Source organism: Pleurodeles waltl, chromosome 3_2 (assembly GCF_031143425.1).
Source record: "Pleurodeles waltl isolate 20211129_DDA chromosome 3_2, aPleWal1.hap1.20221129, whole genome shotgun sequence".
In the NCBI taxonomy this organism is placed as follows: Eukaryota; Metazoa; Chordata; class Amphibia; order Caudata; family Salamandridae; genus Pleurodeles; species Pleurodeles waltl.
This window is the reverse complement of record NC_090441.1, coordinates 96,602,661-96,618,227: the sequence shown is the minus strand read 5'-3', so window position 1 is coordinate 96,618,227 and position 15,567 is coordinate 96,602,661. Positions and strand designations below refer to the sequence as shown.

General features: G+C 42.8%; 1 protein-coding gene across 2 annotated transcripts in view; it reads right to left on the bottom strand.

The window, feature by feature from the left end:
• LAT2 (linker for activation of T cells family member 2) overlaps positions 1 to 15,042 on the bottom strand; it is a 129,572-nt gene extending 114,530 nt beyond the window's left edge. The window contains exon 1 of one of the 2 annotated variants that reach the window (XM_069226897.1): positions 14,708 to 15,042. In XM_069226897.1, the coding sequence (XP_069082998.1) occupies positions 14,708 to 14,984 (277 nt within the window). In that variant the 5' untranslated portion in view covers positions 14,985 to 15,042. The remainder of the gene's footprint in view (positions 1 to 14,707) is intronic. The other variant, XM_069226896.1, reaches the window with a different exon arrangement.
• Positions 15,043 to 15,567: the final 525 nt, after the last annotated feature.

The window sequence follows — 15,567 nt, the reverse complement described above, 5'->3', positions numbered from 1 at the left end:
GATACGCATGCACGAGCGCATGCAATGCAGGCTCGACCCTAAAAAGCAGTCACAGACATGGTGGTCTGCTGACCCCAGCAGACCACCATCCCTGTGGGTGCGGCCATTCCTAAATGGGTCACAATTTGCGACCTGTCTCATTAATATAAAAGAGGCAGGTCCCTTGCGACCCATTCAGAAATTGCTATCAGTGTCTCAGACACTGTTTTACATTTTTTTTTGCAATTCGCAAAAAATTGCAAGTCACAAAAAATTGGTCATACATCTTAGTGTTCCGGAGGCGCCCACTCCTTGATCATACATCTGGCCCTTGGTGTTTCGGAGGTGCACACTCTTAGTCATTTACCTTTTTGCCTTCAGAGATATTCAACGGGTCCTGCATGCTGTACCCATGGGCTAGTTCTACCAGTGCAGTTCATGCAGGCTTGCAGCACACCCTGCTAATTCAGGCCGCAGTCCCCATCCACAGTCAGGCAAGTGCACCTCATTCTGAGTATGGTGTCCTCTAAAAGGGACCAATAGAGTGGTGAGGGGGTTTATCATTTGTAACAGCCTCGGGTGCTGCAGCTCAGGAGTGAAGGTACACTGGCAGAGCTGTGGGTGTGGCTTGTGCTCCTACTCTCCTGCATCCTGCAGTCCTCCCCTTAGCTTCCCATCAGCAGATAGGAAGCGGCTGAGAGGCAAAGGCTAACATGATGTCAAAACGGAAGTCATAAATGAGCGTGATGTCACTTTAGCTACCTCTAGCATTTTCATAAATTGGCATCCATGGATCCACCTGTCAAGACGTAAAGTACGTCACCGACTAAGATAACTATCAGCTCCGTGTGAAACGGGGGTATGTTTTCGTTGCTGGTGCTGTTCAGGGCCTCTCAGTCCGCCCGTAGCTCTGTCTGAGTAGACGTCCCTCAGCAGCCTCCTGTTTGCTGCTGAAAGCCGGGGAAAGTGAGTAAAGTGGGAAGTACAGAATGCAAACTGGGCTGCTAGTGTCCATTTTATTTGCTCACCCCGTTGCTGCCTTCCAGACCCGAGCAAAGGGCAGCAAAAGCGTGCGAGTTGTGCCGGTGGGATTGAGTGACTTGCTAGGCCAGGGGCGTGGCTTGGTCAGTACGAATGGGGAGCGTGCGCTTCGGATTTCTCAAAGGCTGGGACATCTTGTTAAAACACATAGTAAGAGAAGCATGGTATGAGGCGGACTTAAGGGGCAGTGGAAAGAGAGGTGTGCGGATTGTTAGGGTACTTAAAAAGAAGCATTTTTCAAACTGACCAACATTTTTTAAGGCCTACCAAAACATAGAGAAGGGAGTGTGTATTTTTGTCACTGTGGGCATGTTAAATCCCAGGTCAAATCCGACAGACACTTCACATTACCCGACTAAAAGCGCGTGCACCCAACTTTTTCCTATAGTACCCATTTTTTTTTGGGGGGGGGGGGGTAGCACCCCCCGGAGCTACGCCCCAGCTAATAGACATCCAAGCCTCAATTAACACCCGCTGAAAGATGACTTTAACCGCCTTGAGCGCGGACTCGGAGGAGAGAAATTGGAGGACCAGGTAATGCAAGGGTTAACATCGGAGGCGGCCCCTTCCTTCTGCAGAGCGGCTGCGGCCGTGACGTTGCCCCTCAGCCCCACTGAGGTGCGGTGCCTTTTTTTTTTTTTTAATAAACCGCATCATTTTAAGAGATGACGGTTGAGAAGAGCACAGCACAATAAAAACCACGCTGGAGTGGAAATAAAGCCTTGGACAGTGGCTGCTTCAGGCGACATTGTGCACCGAGGCGCGCGCCGGTGAATCCGCCACGAGCACAGCCTGGGGGCTGGAGCACCACCATTTTCATCAATGGAACCCACTTTCCGGTCTATTCCGAGAATGCAAACCGCTGAAGCGAAGACATGATGGTGCAACACTGCTCAGGCCTAGTTAAACTGGGTGGAGGACATAGAATGAAGCACACGGGCAACTGACATTTGTTAATGCCCCGAGCAGAGCAAAACAAGGCTATTCTACACACTTGCGGGCACTAACGACTGATAATTTGCCACCCTGCAAATATGACCAGAGCCACACGCTAGTTCCTATAAAGAGGAGAGGGGTGGGTGATTAACCGTCATAATTTCATTGTCAGTAAAGGCAATACACGACAAGCGCATGCCACAAAAGAAAAATAAAACATAGTCACCTAAATTATGGCGATCCCTTGCTTAAAATAAAAATATGTTATAAATTTAACCTACACATATACTTTTGATAGAATAGTATGGGTGCTTCCATAAAGAACCCCCTTTCATTTTAATGCACATCACAAAAAAATGTTATTTAGTGGGTAAATAAAAGTTTCCATTGGCTTTTAATTACTGTAATCGGCTGACCAACATTAAACGCAAAAGGAGGATTAAATAAACGTAGGAAAGAAAAAATATATGCAAAACCAAGACATTTTCATTTTACACAGAAGGTCGTTCAGAGAGCCCTCTTCATCCATTGGTCTGTTGTTGTGTCAATCAAATGTTTTGGCAGTAGGTCAGCCTTTTTAGTCATTGCCTACCTTCACTGCGTGATTACATTCTGCTCTTTCACAAGGAGTACATCTGTACACAAAGTAGTTCCCTTCAGTACCAGGCATTATTATGGCAATATGTTCTTTATGAGAGCAAGTCAAGTCATCTTTATTGTTGTTTAGACACGTCTATAGAACAACCCACCCCTTCAGAATCCTATACATAATCTTTAAAACAACCTACCCACAGCACCCCGCGCCTCAGCCATAATTAAATATTGAGGCATATTATCACATATTATCAAATTTGCCACTTCTGACACTCCTCCTACAAAGTCTAGCGTGGAAGCTGGCCTACATTATCCAATACTAATCTCTTAAATATTTCTAGCCAAAACTTGTTTTAAAGGAACTTTGCTAACGCACAAGCAACATCTAAAAACTCCACGTTCGTGATGAGTTCAAGTGTCTCATTGCGATGATAAATATTATATATTTTTTAAAAAGCGGGTTTAAAATCTGCCATCGAATTCTATTAAAATTGAACATTAAAATGTATGGACCGCAATCCACAGGTACAATATGTTCTTTACGAGAGCAAAGAAATGTCTTTGCTTTTAGACATTTTTTTTTAAATTGCTAATGATCGGGAAGCTGCCTCAATTTTAAAGTTTTACACAAACCAAAACAACAAGCATTGTCAAATCCAAAAGGCTGGCAGCTAATGCCAGACCTATTGGCGTTATCAATGTTTGTTTCTTGGGGTGCCTAATCAGACTGAAAACCTGCTGCCTAACACAAGGTTTCCCCCTTCCCCTCTTTAGCTCGCCTGAATGGGAAAACAAGACCGATCAATCCCAAACATGTAGAATTTCTGTGGTTAATCATTTTTGTTTCCCTCTTTTCATAGAGTCTCTACTTCAGAACAGGATTAGAAATGTTGGTGTAGACCTTTTGGCAGCGTTCTTTTCTGAGTGCATCACTTGACATTGGCTTTTGAGACAGTTTATCGGTTATGTTTATTTCAGAGGTCTTACTTTTTATTTGGACATATGTGTGTGGACAAGTGTGTGTTTTTACATGACATCTGCTGACAGGGTAGAGTCTGTGATGTCATCTTTGAAACGCTGAGTGTCTGAGATGTGCAAACTCAGACTGACTCTCACTCTAAATAGCCAGGCTATTTAGAGCGAGAGCAGAAGGCTGAGTTTGCAGGTCTACAAATCAAGTCAATCTATGCAAATTAATGTGTTAAAAAGCAAAATATCAGTGTTTAGGCGGGGCAAAATAAGAGTACTTTGTGCCCCCCCCCCCCTAGAAATTAAGTCAGAAGTTAAAGAAAACCATATGCTTATCTAAAAATGATCTTTTTTCACAACCTAAATATTGTACATCATGCAACTCAGCAGAAGCTTCAGTCCATCATGGGTTCAGAGGGAAGTAAGCTCTTTCTACAAATCTTTATGTCATATACACTTTAAACATTTGGTTTCCATCTATAAGGCCAAAATCACTGCCACGCTACTATCCTAGGCAATTAAGTATATCCTTCATAACTCATGAACTTGTCTAAATAAAGCGGAGGGGAGGATTTTAACGTTGAGCTGTGTGGCTGAGATTCCTCTTTCCCAGTCCAAGCCTTGATGCTGGAATAGAGATTAACTAGTGTTTATGCCCTTGCTTTGGCAGTGGTACTTGAATGGGGGCACAGATTGTTGCACTCTACCGAAGGCTCCCTGTGGGAGCTCCTGATATGGGATTTTCTAGAGAGGAAGGGGACATGCTGTTCCTTCTACACAAATCTTGTATTTGTTTTGCAACTCTGTGGGCTTTCCTTTACTGTCAGATGGACTGGTCTTTCACTGGGTTACTAAAAGATATAGTGCCTCGATTAATTTTTGGCATGGCTAGGGCCCACTGCCTGTAAAAAAAAAAATAAAAAAAAATATGTGTGTGTGTATATATATATATATATATATATATATTCACACACATACACACACACACTTCTTTAGATGTTGTGTGCATCTATATATTCACTTAAAAAAAAACGAAGGTTAGAGGGACGTTATAGTTAGGCTCACATTTCAAGTGTACAAAACCATAGAAATTCAGCTGTTAGAGTAATTTCAATTACCTATAATTTGCGCCCTCGCCATGCACTGCTGGTTACCCCAGATATTACAGCACTCATGACATGTTTTAAAATGACATTAATAACATCAATGTAACATTAGCAGTCAAATTATTTATGAGATAACTGTGCATGGCGGGGGCACGAGTTATAATTACCTTAGGGCTCGAGTTAGACTTACTTGAAATAACTATAACAGCTGAATTTCTATGGTTTTGTAAGTTTGAAATGTGATCCTAATGATAATGTTCCTGTAACCTTTGTTTTTTTACATGAGTTTCTATGTTTTTTTAATTCTATTTCCTAACTATAACATCACTGTAACCTTTGTTTTTTTTCAGTGCATTTATTATAATTTTTTTAACATTAAGTAAGTTTAATTACTTTATGTTAATCAAACCACTGCCGCGCACGGTCTTTGGCCGTGTACAGCAGGGATTGACCACAGGGGCCTGGCCTGTGGCCTACCTCTATAGCCACCCAACCCCACGCCACGCTCACCCTTCAGTCAGGAGCAGCAGGGACTGACCGCAGGGCTTACCCCCTAACTGCAAGCCACTCATGAAATGCTTCTTTGTTTGGTGGAGATGTGATCATGTTCCTGTGCCTTAAGAACCTGTCTCCAAAATCAGCGAGAAATGCGCTTGAGGGGTCCTTTTTGTAAGATGTCCATCATCCTGGGAAAATTTCTGGAAGCTGCTGCATACCACTAATATATATGGAGTAGGGCCAAAAGGGCAGGGCTTCTAGGGCATTTTACATGCTTGTAGTTTTTAAAAGGGAGAACACGAACTCTGGTCTCAGTAACAGATGACAACAAAAAACCTACCTGTCACAGTCACTACATGAGATATTGCTCTAAAAAAAAAAGCAAGGATGCAAACACCTTTATCAAGGTTTACAGATAACTTTTCAACGTGGAAATGCAGAGAAAAAAACACTTGCTTTGCCTTGACCATGCACAGGAAATTAGGATGATACGTACTTTACAGAAATGGAGCTTCAACCTGGACACCAGCTTTGTTTATATCTGCAAGTGCTTACCGTTGAGGTTTAATTTCTATGAAATGAACATTGTGCCAGAATGAATCCTGCCCTGCGTATTTATCCAAGAAGAGGCCGCTGTTTTGTGCAGAATGTCTACACAACTGGAGTACTTTCTACTGGCTTATTAGTAAGTACTACCTCATTAGGTAAATATATAGTGCATCGCCTACACTACAGCTTTGTAAAAGACATCAAGGTAATGTTTCCAGTGACCTTGTGTGTCTGTAACTTTGCAATGTGATTGTTCCTCGACCATGTTCATCAGATAACTTTTCAATGTGGACTGCGCAGAAAACACACTTAGATGATTTATATTTTACAGAAGTGCTTCTTTGTTTGGTGGAGATGTGATCATATTCCTCTGCAACAAGAACGCGTCTCCAAAGTCAGCAGGAAATGCGCTCAGGGGGCATTTTACTAAGCTGTCCATCATCCTCGGAAAGGGGCCGGAAGAAATTGCATACCACTAATGTATAAAAGGGGGGGGGAGGGTAAACGCGCAGAGCTTCTAGGGCATTTTTTATAATTGTAGCTTTTAAACGAGAGAACATGATCTCTCGTCTGAGCAGCAGATGACATGAAAGAACCCACTGGTCGCAGTCATTACCTAAGATATTGCACTAGAAAAATGCAAGAATTCAAACACCCCCATCAAGATTACAGATACCTTTTCCAGGTGGAAATGCAGAGAAAAACACTTGCTTTGACTTGGTCATATGTAGGAAGTTAGGATGATTAGTTCTTTACAGAAGTGGTGCTTCATATTGGGCACCTGCTTTGTTTATACCCATAAGTGCATCCTGTTGAAGTTTAATTTTTGTAAAAATAACATTGTGCCAGAATGATTCATGCCCTACTTATTTATCCAAGAAGAGGCCACCATTTATTTTCTAACTTTTCGGGGACAGCAGAGGAAGCCTCAAGGCCCCCGCGGTTCCAGCTAGCTCCCCAGCTCCTACAGCTCCCTGCGTGCAGAAGCAATATTTTCATCTGTTTCCCTGCCCACATGTCTGAAGATAAAAACTCTGCTTCCAGCAAGCGGGAGCACTTTCACAGCTCCCGCTTGCTGGAAGCGGAGTTAGTATTTGCTATTGCTTGGTAGGAGCTGTCAGCTCCCACCAAGCAAAAGCAAAGAGCTGCCTCCTGAGTGTGGCACACCGGGAGATAGCAGGAGAAGGCCCTCCGAGTGGCAGTCCCCTGGGCCATTAATGGCTCCAGGAGGGATATAGCGTGGCCCCCTCCTATCTTTTCCATGGACTGACCCCGGGGATGTGGTGGTCCACAAGGTCATATAAGGCCTAGGAGGTGAGCTGTGCTGACCCCACCCATGTTTTAAAATTAGGATTTGGCCCCAGGGATGTGATGGTCCCCGGAGCCCACACAGACCCCCCTCCTTAATGTTCAGTTAGCTCCAAAGACATGGTTGTGGTCCCCAGGGCTTCTGAAAGCCCCAGGAGGAGGTTTTTATAAAAAATAAAGCCCTGGGGAGCAGCTCCTTCCATATTTTAAAATTAACATTTGGCCCCAGGGAGGTGGTGGACCCCCTCCATAATGTTCAATTTAGCCTTGGAGAGGCAGTGGTTCCTGAGGCTTCTGAAAGCCCCAGGAGGGGAGCTTTTATTTTGATTGTAACCCCAGGGAGGTAGTGGTCCCCAGGGCTTAAGAAAGCCCTTGGAGGGGGCCCCATGCACCCCCCTCCATTTTTAAAAATGCATGCCCCAAGACCTAGCCCACCCAGGGGATACATTAAAAACAAGCGCAGGAGACGACACGTTTTTTTATTTATGGCGAAATTCGCATATATCCGTAAATTGAAAAAAAAAGTTTTTTGCCCAAGGCTAGGAAATTAGGATATTTGTACCCTGACCCCTTTTCTCTGTTTTTTTTTTTTTTTTGGGACTTGGCTCAAGCCGAGTCCCAAAATGGCTGGCAACACTTCCTATTGAAGTGTTGGCAGCCAATCAGATCTCTGTACAAGATCAGGACTATTCTCAAATCCGTTGCAACCCTAGTACAAATTTGGATTACCTTTTATTTCTTGAAAACTACTCAATGGATTTACACCAAATAACAAAAAGGGCACTTTCTGGACCAAGAGCTACCTTTCTGTCAAAGTTGATGTAATTTCGTCCAGTTGTTTGGGCTGTAGTCATGTCTAAAATCTCTACGGGAATTAACATGGGAAACTCACTTTTTTGACTGCCCTTTTTTCGGCCCCCGCCTGATGGATCACCCCGAAACATACACTTTTTGGTGGGGAAAATTCCATGAAGGTTCATCAGATGGCGACAAAGATACAGCCAAGTCAAAAAGCGATTTTCTATGGAAACTAGATCCCAACTATAACTGCCTACTGGTGACCGCCAGTAGGTCATATAGAGAGGAAGGGAGGGGTTGGGGGGGGGAGAGAGAGAGAGAGAAAATGTTATACATATAAATAAACACAACATCCAGGAATGCATGGGACGTGCAAGTTTACTCCAACATGACATGTTTCGGCCGTGTCACAGCAGCTTTGTGGATGTTGTGTGCATTACTTTGTCGGCAGGCTCAACCGGCTCTACGATCCTCCCCCCACGGGTGCTTGGCCCCGATCTGCAATGGGACTTGGGACTATTAAGTGAACACAGAGCTTGAAAAATAATTATGATTAAGAGATTTAATGGTCTTTCATTATGTATCAAAACAGGAGTGTGGGTTGGCAGGCTTAGCTGTACATACCGGTCCTCTTTGTATGAGTGCACATAGGATTTTAATCATGTGGCTTTTGTCTGTTAGGCCTTAAAAATATTTTACCGAGCCTTTTTACAGTCTTTATTTTTTAAACATATTGTAAAAGCTTCTAGCATGTTTTAAATTTTTCTGCAGGATCCTGTAAGTAAGCAAACTTGCAAAAGTATTTTAGATTTTTTAAAAAAGGTTTGTGACTTTGTATTAATATGTCATATATTTTCCTGGTAAGGAGTGTTATTTGTTACTATGTGGATCTCTGTCGAAGTTTAAACCAATAAGGTTTTGATACCTTTGACATATCTCTTCTGCTCTTTCTAGGAAGACAACTATGTTAGTCTGGGATGTGGGACCAATTAACTAAAAGAATGAACCTTTATCCTACCTTTGAATGAATGGGAAACCATACATGGAAGTCGGATTTGCGATACTGCAACTGGGACAGAGGTTTACACTCACACATGGTTGTAGCAGCCCAAGCAAGTGTGAGATGCGCATGGTGGCAATCCTTTAAATAGGCAGAAACTGTCAGATACTGAGTACTTGCACTTCGTTCATTAGAAATGTTGAGTACCATCACTTGTCATACTTTTAATTGGGAGAGTACAAGCATTTCTTAGGGGACAGTGAGTAGCTACACTTTTATATTTTAGTTGCAAGCACTGCATGGTGGTGCACATGTGGATGGCATGCAGCCAGCACCTCAAATATCTACCACAAAGAACCACCAAACCTTGCTTTCAAGAGTGAAAATTCAGCAATTTCATGGCACTAGACCAGTGGTTCTTAACCTTTTGACATTTATGGACACTCACTTTATCATCACTGGAATCAGGGGATCTCGCTGAATCATTATTGGGATGCCAGGACCCCAACTGTGTCTTTACTAGAAGCCAGAGACCCCAGTTTAGGCATTTTTGATCATCTGAACAGAAAAACAATATACAAAACATACACAAACATTCAAACAAATACACAATTGACTAAATATATTTCATTCACAAACATAAGATAATAATAAAAAAAAAAATGTAGTTTTAATGGAAAGGATGGAGTTTTTCTAAATTCAATTGAGGCCACTCATCATCCATACCATATTCTGTTTGATGCTGAAACCAAACAATATGTGGATACCAATTTAATTTTCATCCTACAATTTCAAAATCCTTCACATTTACAAAATGTTTTAACATTTTTCACTTTTACATTTTTCTTCTTAATTTATATACACTTTATTAATCTGTTAATATTCTAAGCAATTGTTGACCCCCCCTGAGTAGGCTTTGCGGACCCCTAGGAGCCCCTGGACCACAGGTTAAGAACCAGTGCACTAGACAATTTTTAACAGCAAAATAACCAAGGGAAACGGCCCGAGTGCCATACTTTCCGTCAGTACCTGCCAAATGAACCCACGTCATGTGCAACACCTTCAGCCAGTCTTGCTTTTTAAGCCTGTAGAGACTAGATTGCAGTGGCTTGAAGGCCCATACACATCCCTGCTCCCTGAACACAGATCCGACAGCAAGACACTTCTGAAAGCTGCTTCTGGGCAAGAATGCTTTCTTGATAATGGTAAAAAAACTACAAAAGTGAATAAACTAAATTTACATCAGGGCACAATATGTAAAGCAAAACATGACATGGATCAAAGGGGTATCCACATAATGCCCCTCATTAAGACTTTTCTGGCCTTTTCCGTCCGCCAAATTCATGTGGTCGAATTACCACCAGCGCAGCCTCCTTCCTGTGGCCCCTATTAAGAGTTTCCTGCTGGCCCAGCGAGAAACAAAGCACAACATTGACACCGGCTTAAAATGGAGCCGGTGCCAATGTTGCGGTGCATAGGGTGCACCAGTATCCATCGCACTTTTCACTGTGCACCAGCACCCCTGCACCCCATCTCCGCCAGCCTTTACATGGCAGGGCTACCACCATGAAAAAGATGGCAGAGAAGGGACTCGTAAACCCCAGGGCAGCGCTGCCCTGGTGGATTAGGTCCGACCGTGGCACAACTGCCAAGGTTGTAATGTGGCTGTTGGACCACCACATTGGAAATGGTCAGACCGCCACCCCGGGACTGCCAGGGGCGTAATGAGGGGCAATATCAAGAAATAAGAGGCAGTTTCAGACATGGGTAACCAAAGCAGCGCCATTTCTTTGGAATGCTTGAACTGTTTGTAAATGTTAGTGTTAATTCACAATTTCAGGTATGAAATAGTCATGAGGTTTAGGATTAAAGCACTTTACAAATGAGACATGCAAATATTGGAAGATCGGGTAACCTACCTAACTTATTATGTTTAATAATAGAGTGCTCATAGTGAACAATATCGTTTCTTGCATCAAAGACCACAAAAAACATGACTGACGTAGCTCTGGATGATAGAACGAGGAGACCCAACGGTTTAACTCAAGCTTTTCAGAGTCCCGAACTGGTTCTGGGTTGGGGTCAAAAGCATCTCATTAGATGCAATAGGAAGTAAGATGTAATAATGGCACCTATGTAAGCAGGTGCTAGTTTGTGTGAAGAGAGAGGTATTCAAATGTCAAAGTCACAGTGTCTTGGTTGGTGGTGAAAACCACTGATTTCTGGAGGTGGAACAAAATACAGAAGTGACTACGTTGTTAAAATTTTCTCCACCACAAAAATAGTACGATGGAGGAAATTCTGACACTGGATTATTTTCCCGTTTTAGAATTCCTTTTATAAATAAGATGATTTAAGTTTCCATTCAACCTAAATCAGTCCATGACATTTCACACTTAATGAAGGCCAACACAATATCATTTACTACTCTAAATAATGCTGCATCTTCGCGGTGAGCTTTCAAGGTGACAAATTCGGATGTATATAATACAAGAATTCAACAAGAACCTTAATCTAAATTACAGCCCAATATTACACTTGCATGAACCCACCATCAGAGGGCCACCAAGCAGGTGAAAATTCATCACACAGCTCATGTCAGCTATTGTGGCATCCAAGATCAACATGAGTTTTAGGAGAAATTGCTCATCACAAATCAGATCAATTCCATTTGGACTGCAAAATTTCAGACTGAAATAATGCCAGCGGCGGTACTATGTGGCCCAACTATAAAAAGGGGTCCAGTGGTGACTGAGCTACCTTTCGACTCTGGTGAAGTCCAAAGGCAAGATGTTAGCCAGAATCCTACTGGAATGTATGGCTGATCACAAATTAGAAGCCGTTACCACCCCAAATAAGATGTGTTTAGATGATTATGGACAACTGTTTTACTCTTAATTGGTTGGCGGCTAAGATAAGGGAAGGGATACCTATTTGGGGCATTATTATATTTTAGTTTGGCATTTGACACACTAAAGGGAGATCTGCTGTCCTTTATCCAGATAATCCCTTTCACGCCATCTATGCTTAATTTGGTCATATACCTTCTAGAATGAAGACAGAAATTAGATTTATCACTTTTTACAAAAGAAGGCTGATGACTGCTTTGACTTTGCCTGAGCCTTTACATAAAGTACTAATTAAAGGTGTATTTGAAGGATTTGCTAAGAGATCTCAAGACAGCAGAAAACGGTTTGTAAATTGTTTTGCTTCATTCAACTTAGAGTTACACTAGATAATTATTTGAAATATTTTGAACCCTGTTGGAAAGAAATTCCTTGGTCAAAGGCTATGGCAAGCTGATTTGCACTCCCCTGCTAAAGCTTTTGGCATATTCATTTTATAGGTTGTGTTAGTTGTTTTTCACTGTTTAATGCATTGCAAGTGATTTTAATTGTTGTGAAATATTGGAAACTTTTTTTTAATGAATCTATGGAATAAAACGTTGAAGTGTAAATGCATACATAGCTATGTTATGCAAAGAATTCCGACACCCAGGTGGTCCTCTCTCATATGGACCTCTCTCTCATTTGCAAGGCCAATAAGGAACAAATTGACAGCTACCAAATTGGTGCCATGCTGCAGTCATAGCTAAAGTAATGGAAACAGGGTAAGTCTTATTTCCTCACATTGTCTTTTTTTTTTTACTGTTAAATGTCATTCACTACTCATAATGAAAGTGGAATTTGTTCTGGGACAAAATTCTAGGTCAGGAGAAAAACCTCCTTAAATAAACTTAAGGGTTTCTGGGATCCAAGAAAATTACTTGCATGGAGGAGTTAAGAATAAAAAGGCAACAGGAGGTAAGCAGAGTGGATATTGCCGTCAGGGCGGCAACATACCAAGTACTGTCTGTCACCTTCACATGCGTAGGGTGCACGACTGGCATGGGTATGAGCAACGAATCGACTGGTTCTCCGCTGCCTTTTGAATCTGGGCCTTTTAAATTTTGTGTAGTTAATGCTCTGGTTTCTAGCTTTGATTTCTCTTGACACTTCTTTCCTCCACGGGATGCACTTATTAAGTAGGAGGCAGTATCCTCGTCTTATAAAATGAATAGCTACATCAATTAATTTTTTTTTTTTTTAAAAACTACTCCTTGGGTCACTAATGGCCCATCTTGCCTTATTGGCATTGTTTTACTTTTCAGCAGTTTCTCTGGCTGCCGTGTAGCCATATGGATTACTAGGCTTTCTCTGTATAACCCCTTTTCGGACTAAAAGCATGCACCATCTCATGCACAAGCTAGTTAGTGCTTACTATAATTATAATTTGCACATCTGCCTCTCACATACCCTTGCCTATCACACAACCAGGCGTTATGTCCTCTAACACGATAACCACATCTCAGTGGTAATCACACACAACATGGCAACACTTCGCATACAGGCTCCAAAAATACCCTTCCAACCACACATACTATATTTTTTAGCTTGCTTTCCGTGTGGATAAGCTCTTCAGCGCCCCACAACAGAGTGGTAGGCGCTATACAAATGCTCCAATACAATTTGTAAATATATTTTGCCTGAGTTGCCACAATATAAACCACGACTGCATTATGTAGATGCCGGGGCTGTGATAATCGGATATCCAAAGCTGCCATTGTTTTGTGCATCAACTTTATTTAAAAAAAAAAAAGGTAAGATGGCTACAGTTATGAATTGTGCTACTCTTCAGTGACATTTCTGAATCTTTAGTGACATTTGCCAGTGCCAACTTTGGCCAACATAAAGTCACTATAAGCTGTTCTGGGACTACAAGGATCTCTCTATATATTTTAGTATTACAGATCAGGCGTTGACACCACCTCCCTGGTCTCCCCAATCCGAGCCTTCCATACCTTATTGGTTTCACAAAAAGAAGTAGGCAAACTCAAGGTGCAGGTCTTCTAGGCACTCTAGTTCTCCATCTATAGTCTCTGCGGGTCTGTCTTAGCTGTCCTAAATGTATCGGAGGTTCCACATGGTGTCCTCATGTTGAATTTTTATCTAATTGAGAGATTTCAGCAGGATCCGTCGGTCCACCACTGCAATGCCATAATATACTAAGGCTATCTACTTACAGGCTTTGTCTGTGGTGGATCTGCCATTCTGGGCTCAAACTGGTGAAAGGGAGGTAGTCCAAAGGGATGATGAAATGCAACCTTGCTTCAGTTTTTACTCCCCTCAAGGTACTATCAGTGCCCAGCGCCCACCTAGAGATGGATGAGCCACTGAAAGTTCGGGCCAGATGCTTGGCTCTGGCTGAGTGAGAGTTCCTTTTCACTCCTTAAGCCCAAAAAGAAACAAGATTTCATGTGCCACCCAGGCTGTCACCTCTAGTGCCAAGATAGAAGTACAACGGTTTAATGTCAAATCCTTGATGTAAAACAGAAAAGCAGCAGCTATCCATCTAGTAGCTGAATTGCAGTCTAAAACAAGAAATGCCCCTTTCCAGCTTGACGAAATTGTGTGATCCTAGGCAAACAGTTTTTTTCACTAAGAGTCCTGTTTCTTCATTATCACATTTGAAAGGGCCTTCAAATATATGCGTTCGGGGTGTGCGCTGCACAAAAACCTGCTGTGGTCCGTTTATTAGAGTATAATGTTGCTGTGTCTGCAATAAAAATCGACGCCACTTATATGTTACACATGACGGCTAACTTACCTCCCAGTTCTACTATTGTCATTGCCAGGAAGGGGAGGGCAGGAACGCTTTTACGATAAAATGTTAAATTCTAACATGATGCTTGCTGCATGATTTACATGCACAATATGTTCAGGGCCCGGCTCGTGCACGGGCTCTCGAGACCACGATGGGCACGTGGCTCAGGTCTGGCTGTTAATTTGTGGGCGGGCCTACCTCTAGCCCGACCACAACGGATAGCACAAGCTGGTCTGCCCGGCCGTTCCCGGGTACTCCCATATGCAACCAAAATACAGTCCCTTACCGGCTGACTCCATGGGCCCGTCTGTGCCATGCCACGCGCGCCTCCTCTGCCGCCACGCGACTGCCAGGCAGACAGACACGGAGGCTGCAGCGAGAACCTTGCAGGCCCGACAGCTGCTCCTCGGTTTCCTGTCAGCCCCCGAAGCGCAGCCACATCCGTTCTTCGACTGGACAGAGCCCTCCGCTAGCGCAGGGAAACTATCAGTTTCACACCTCAGCCTTTGTTCTCTGTCACTCGCCCACCAAAAAAAAAGTGGTAGATAATGTGGACGGGCCATAGTTTTAAGTAGTAAAGCGAAGTGCGCCGAGATGAGGGCACGCACTGCTGTTAGGGTGGCCACCAGGCATTGATGCAAATTCTGGACAGGACCGTAAAAAATTCAGGACAAAAATTCAGGTCAAAGGGTCAAAATTCAGGACAAAAATTCAAGAACAAACGTCAGTTTTACAGACACACGCAAGAGAGGCCATACCTCACTACGTTGCCAGTGCATTTATTTACTCTTTTTTTTTTTTTTAACATAGCACTATTTTTGTGATTGCCTCCTGGTATGCTACATTCAGGTGTCACATTACGTTCTTGTTCAGTAGTAAATTAATGCCCTTCAGTACTGCGGCAAGGCCATCCCCCACTACCCAAATCTACCCAATCTTTCTTGGAGAGAAAGTAACAGCAAATGTTTGATTATGTTTCTGAACATTTTAAAACCCCCGTCAAACAGTTTGGGAAACATTAAGGTAATTAACCTTATGCTAGTTTAAACAAATTGAACAAAAACATCTGGCTTATCCCAACCGCCCATGGACTTTCAACCTAAAAAAAAATCAAAGAGGCAGGGCAGATGGTGTGGGTGACAGTTG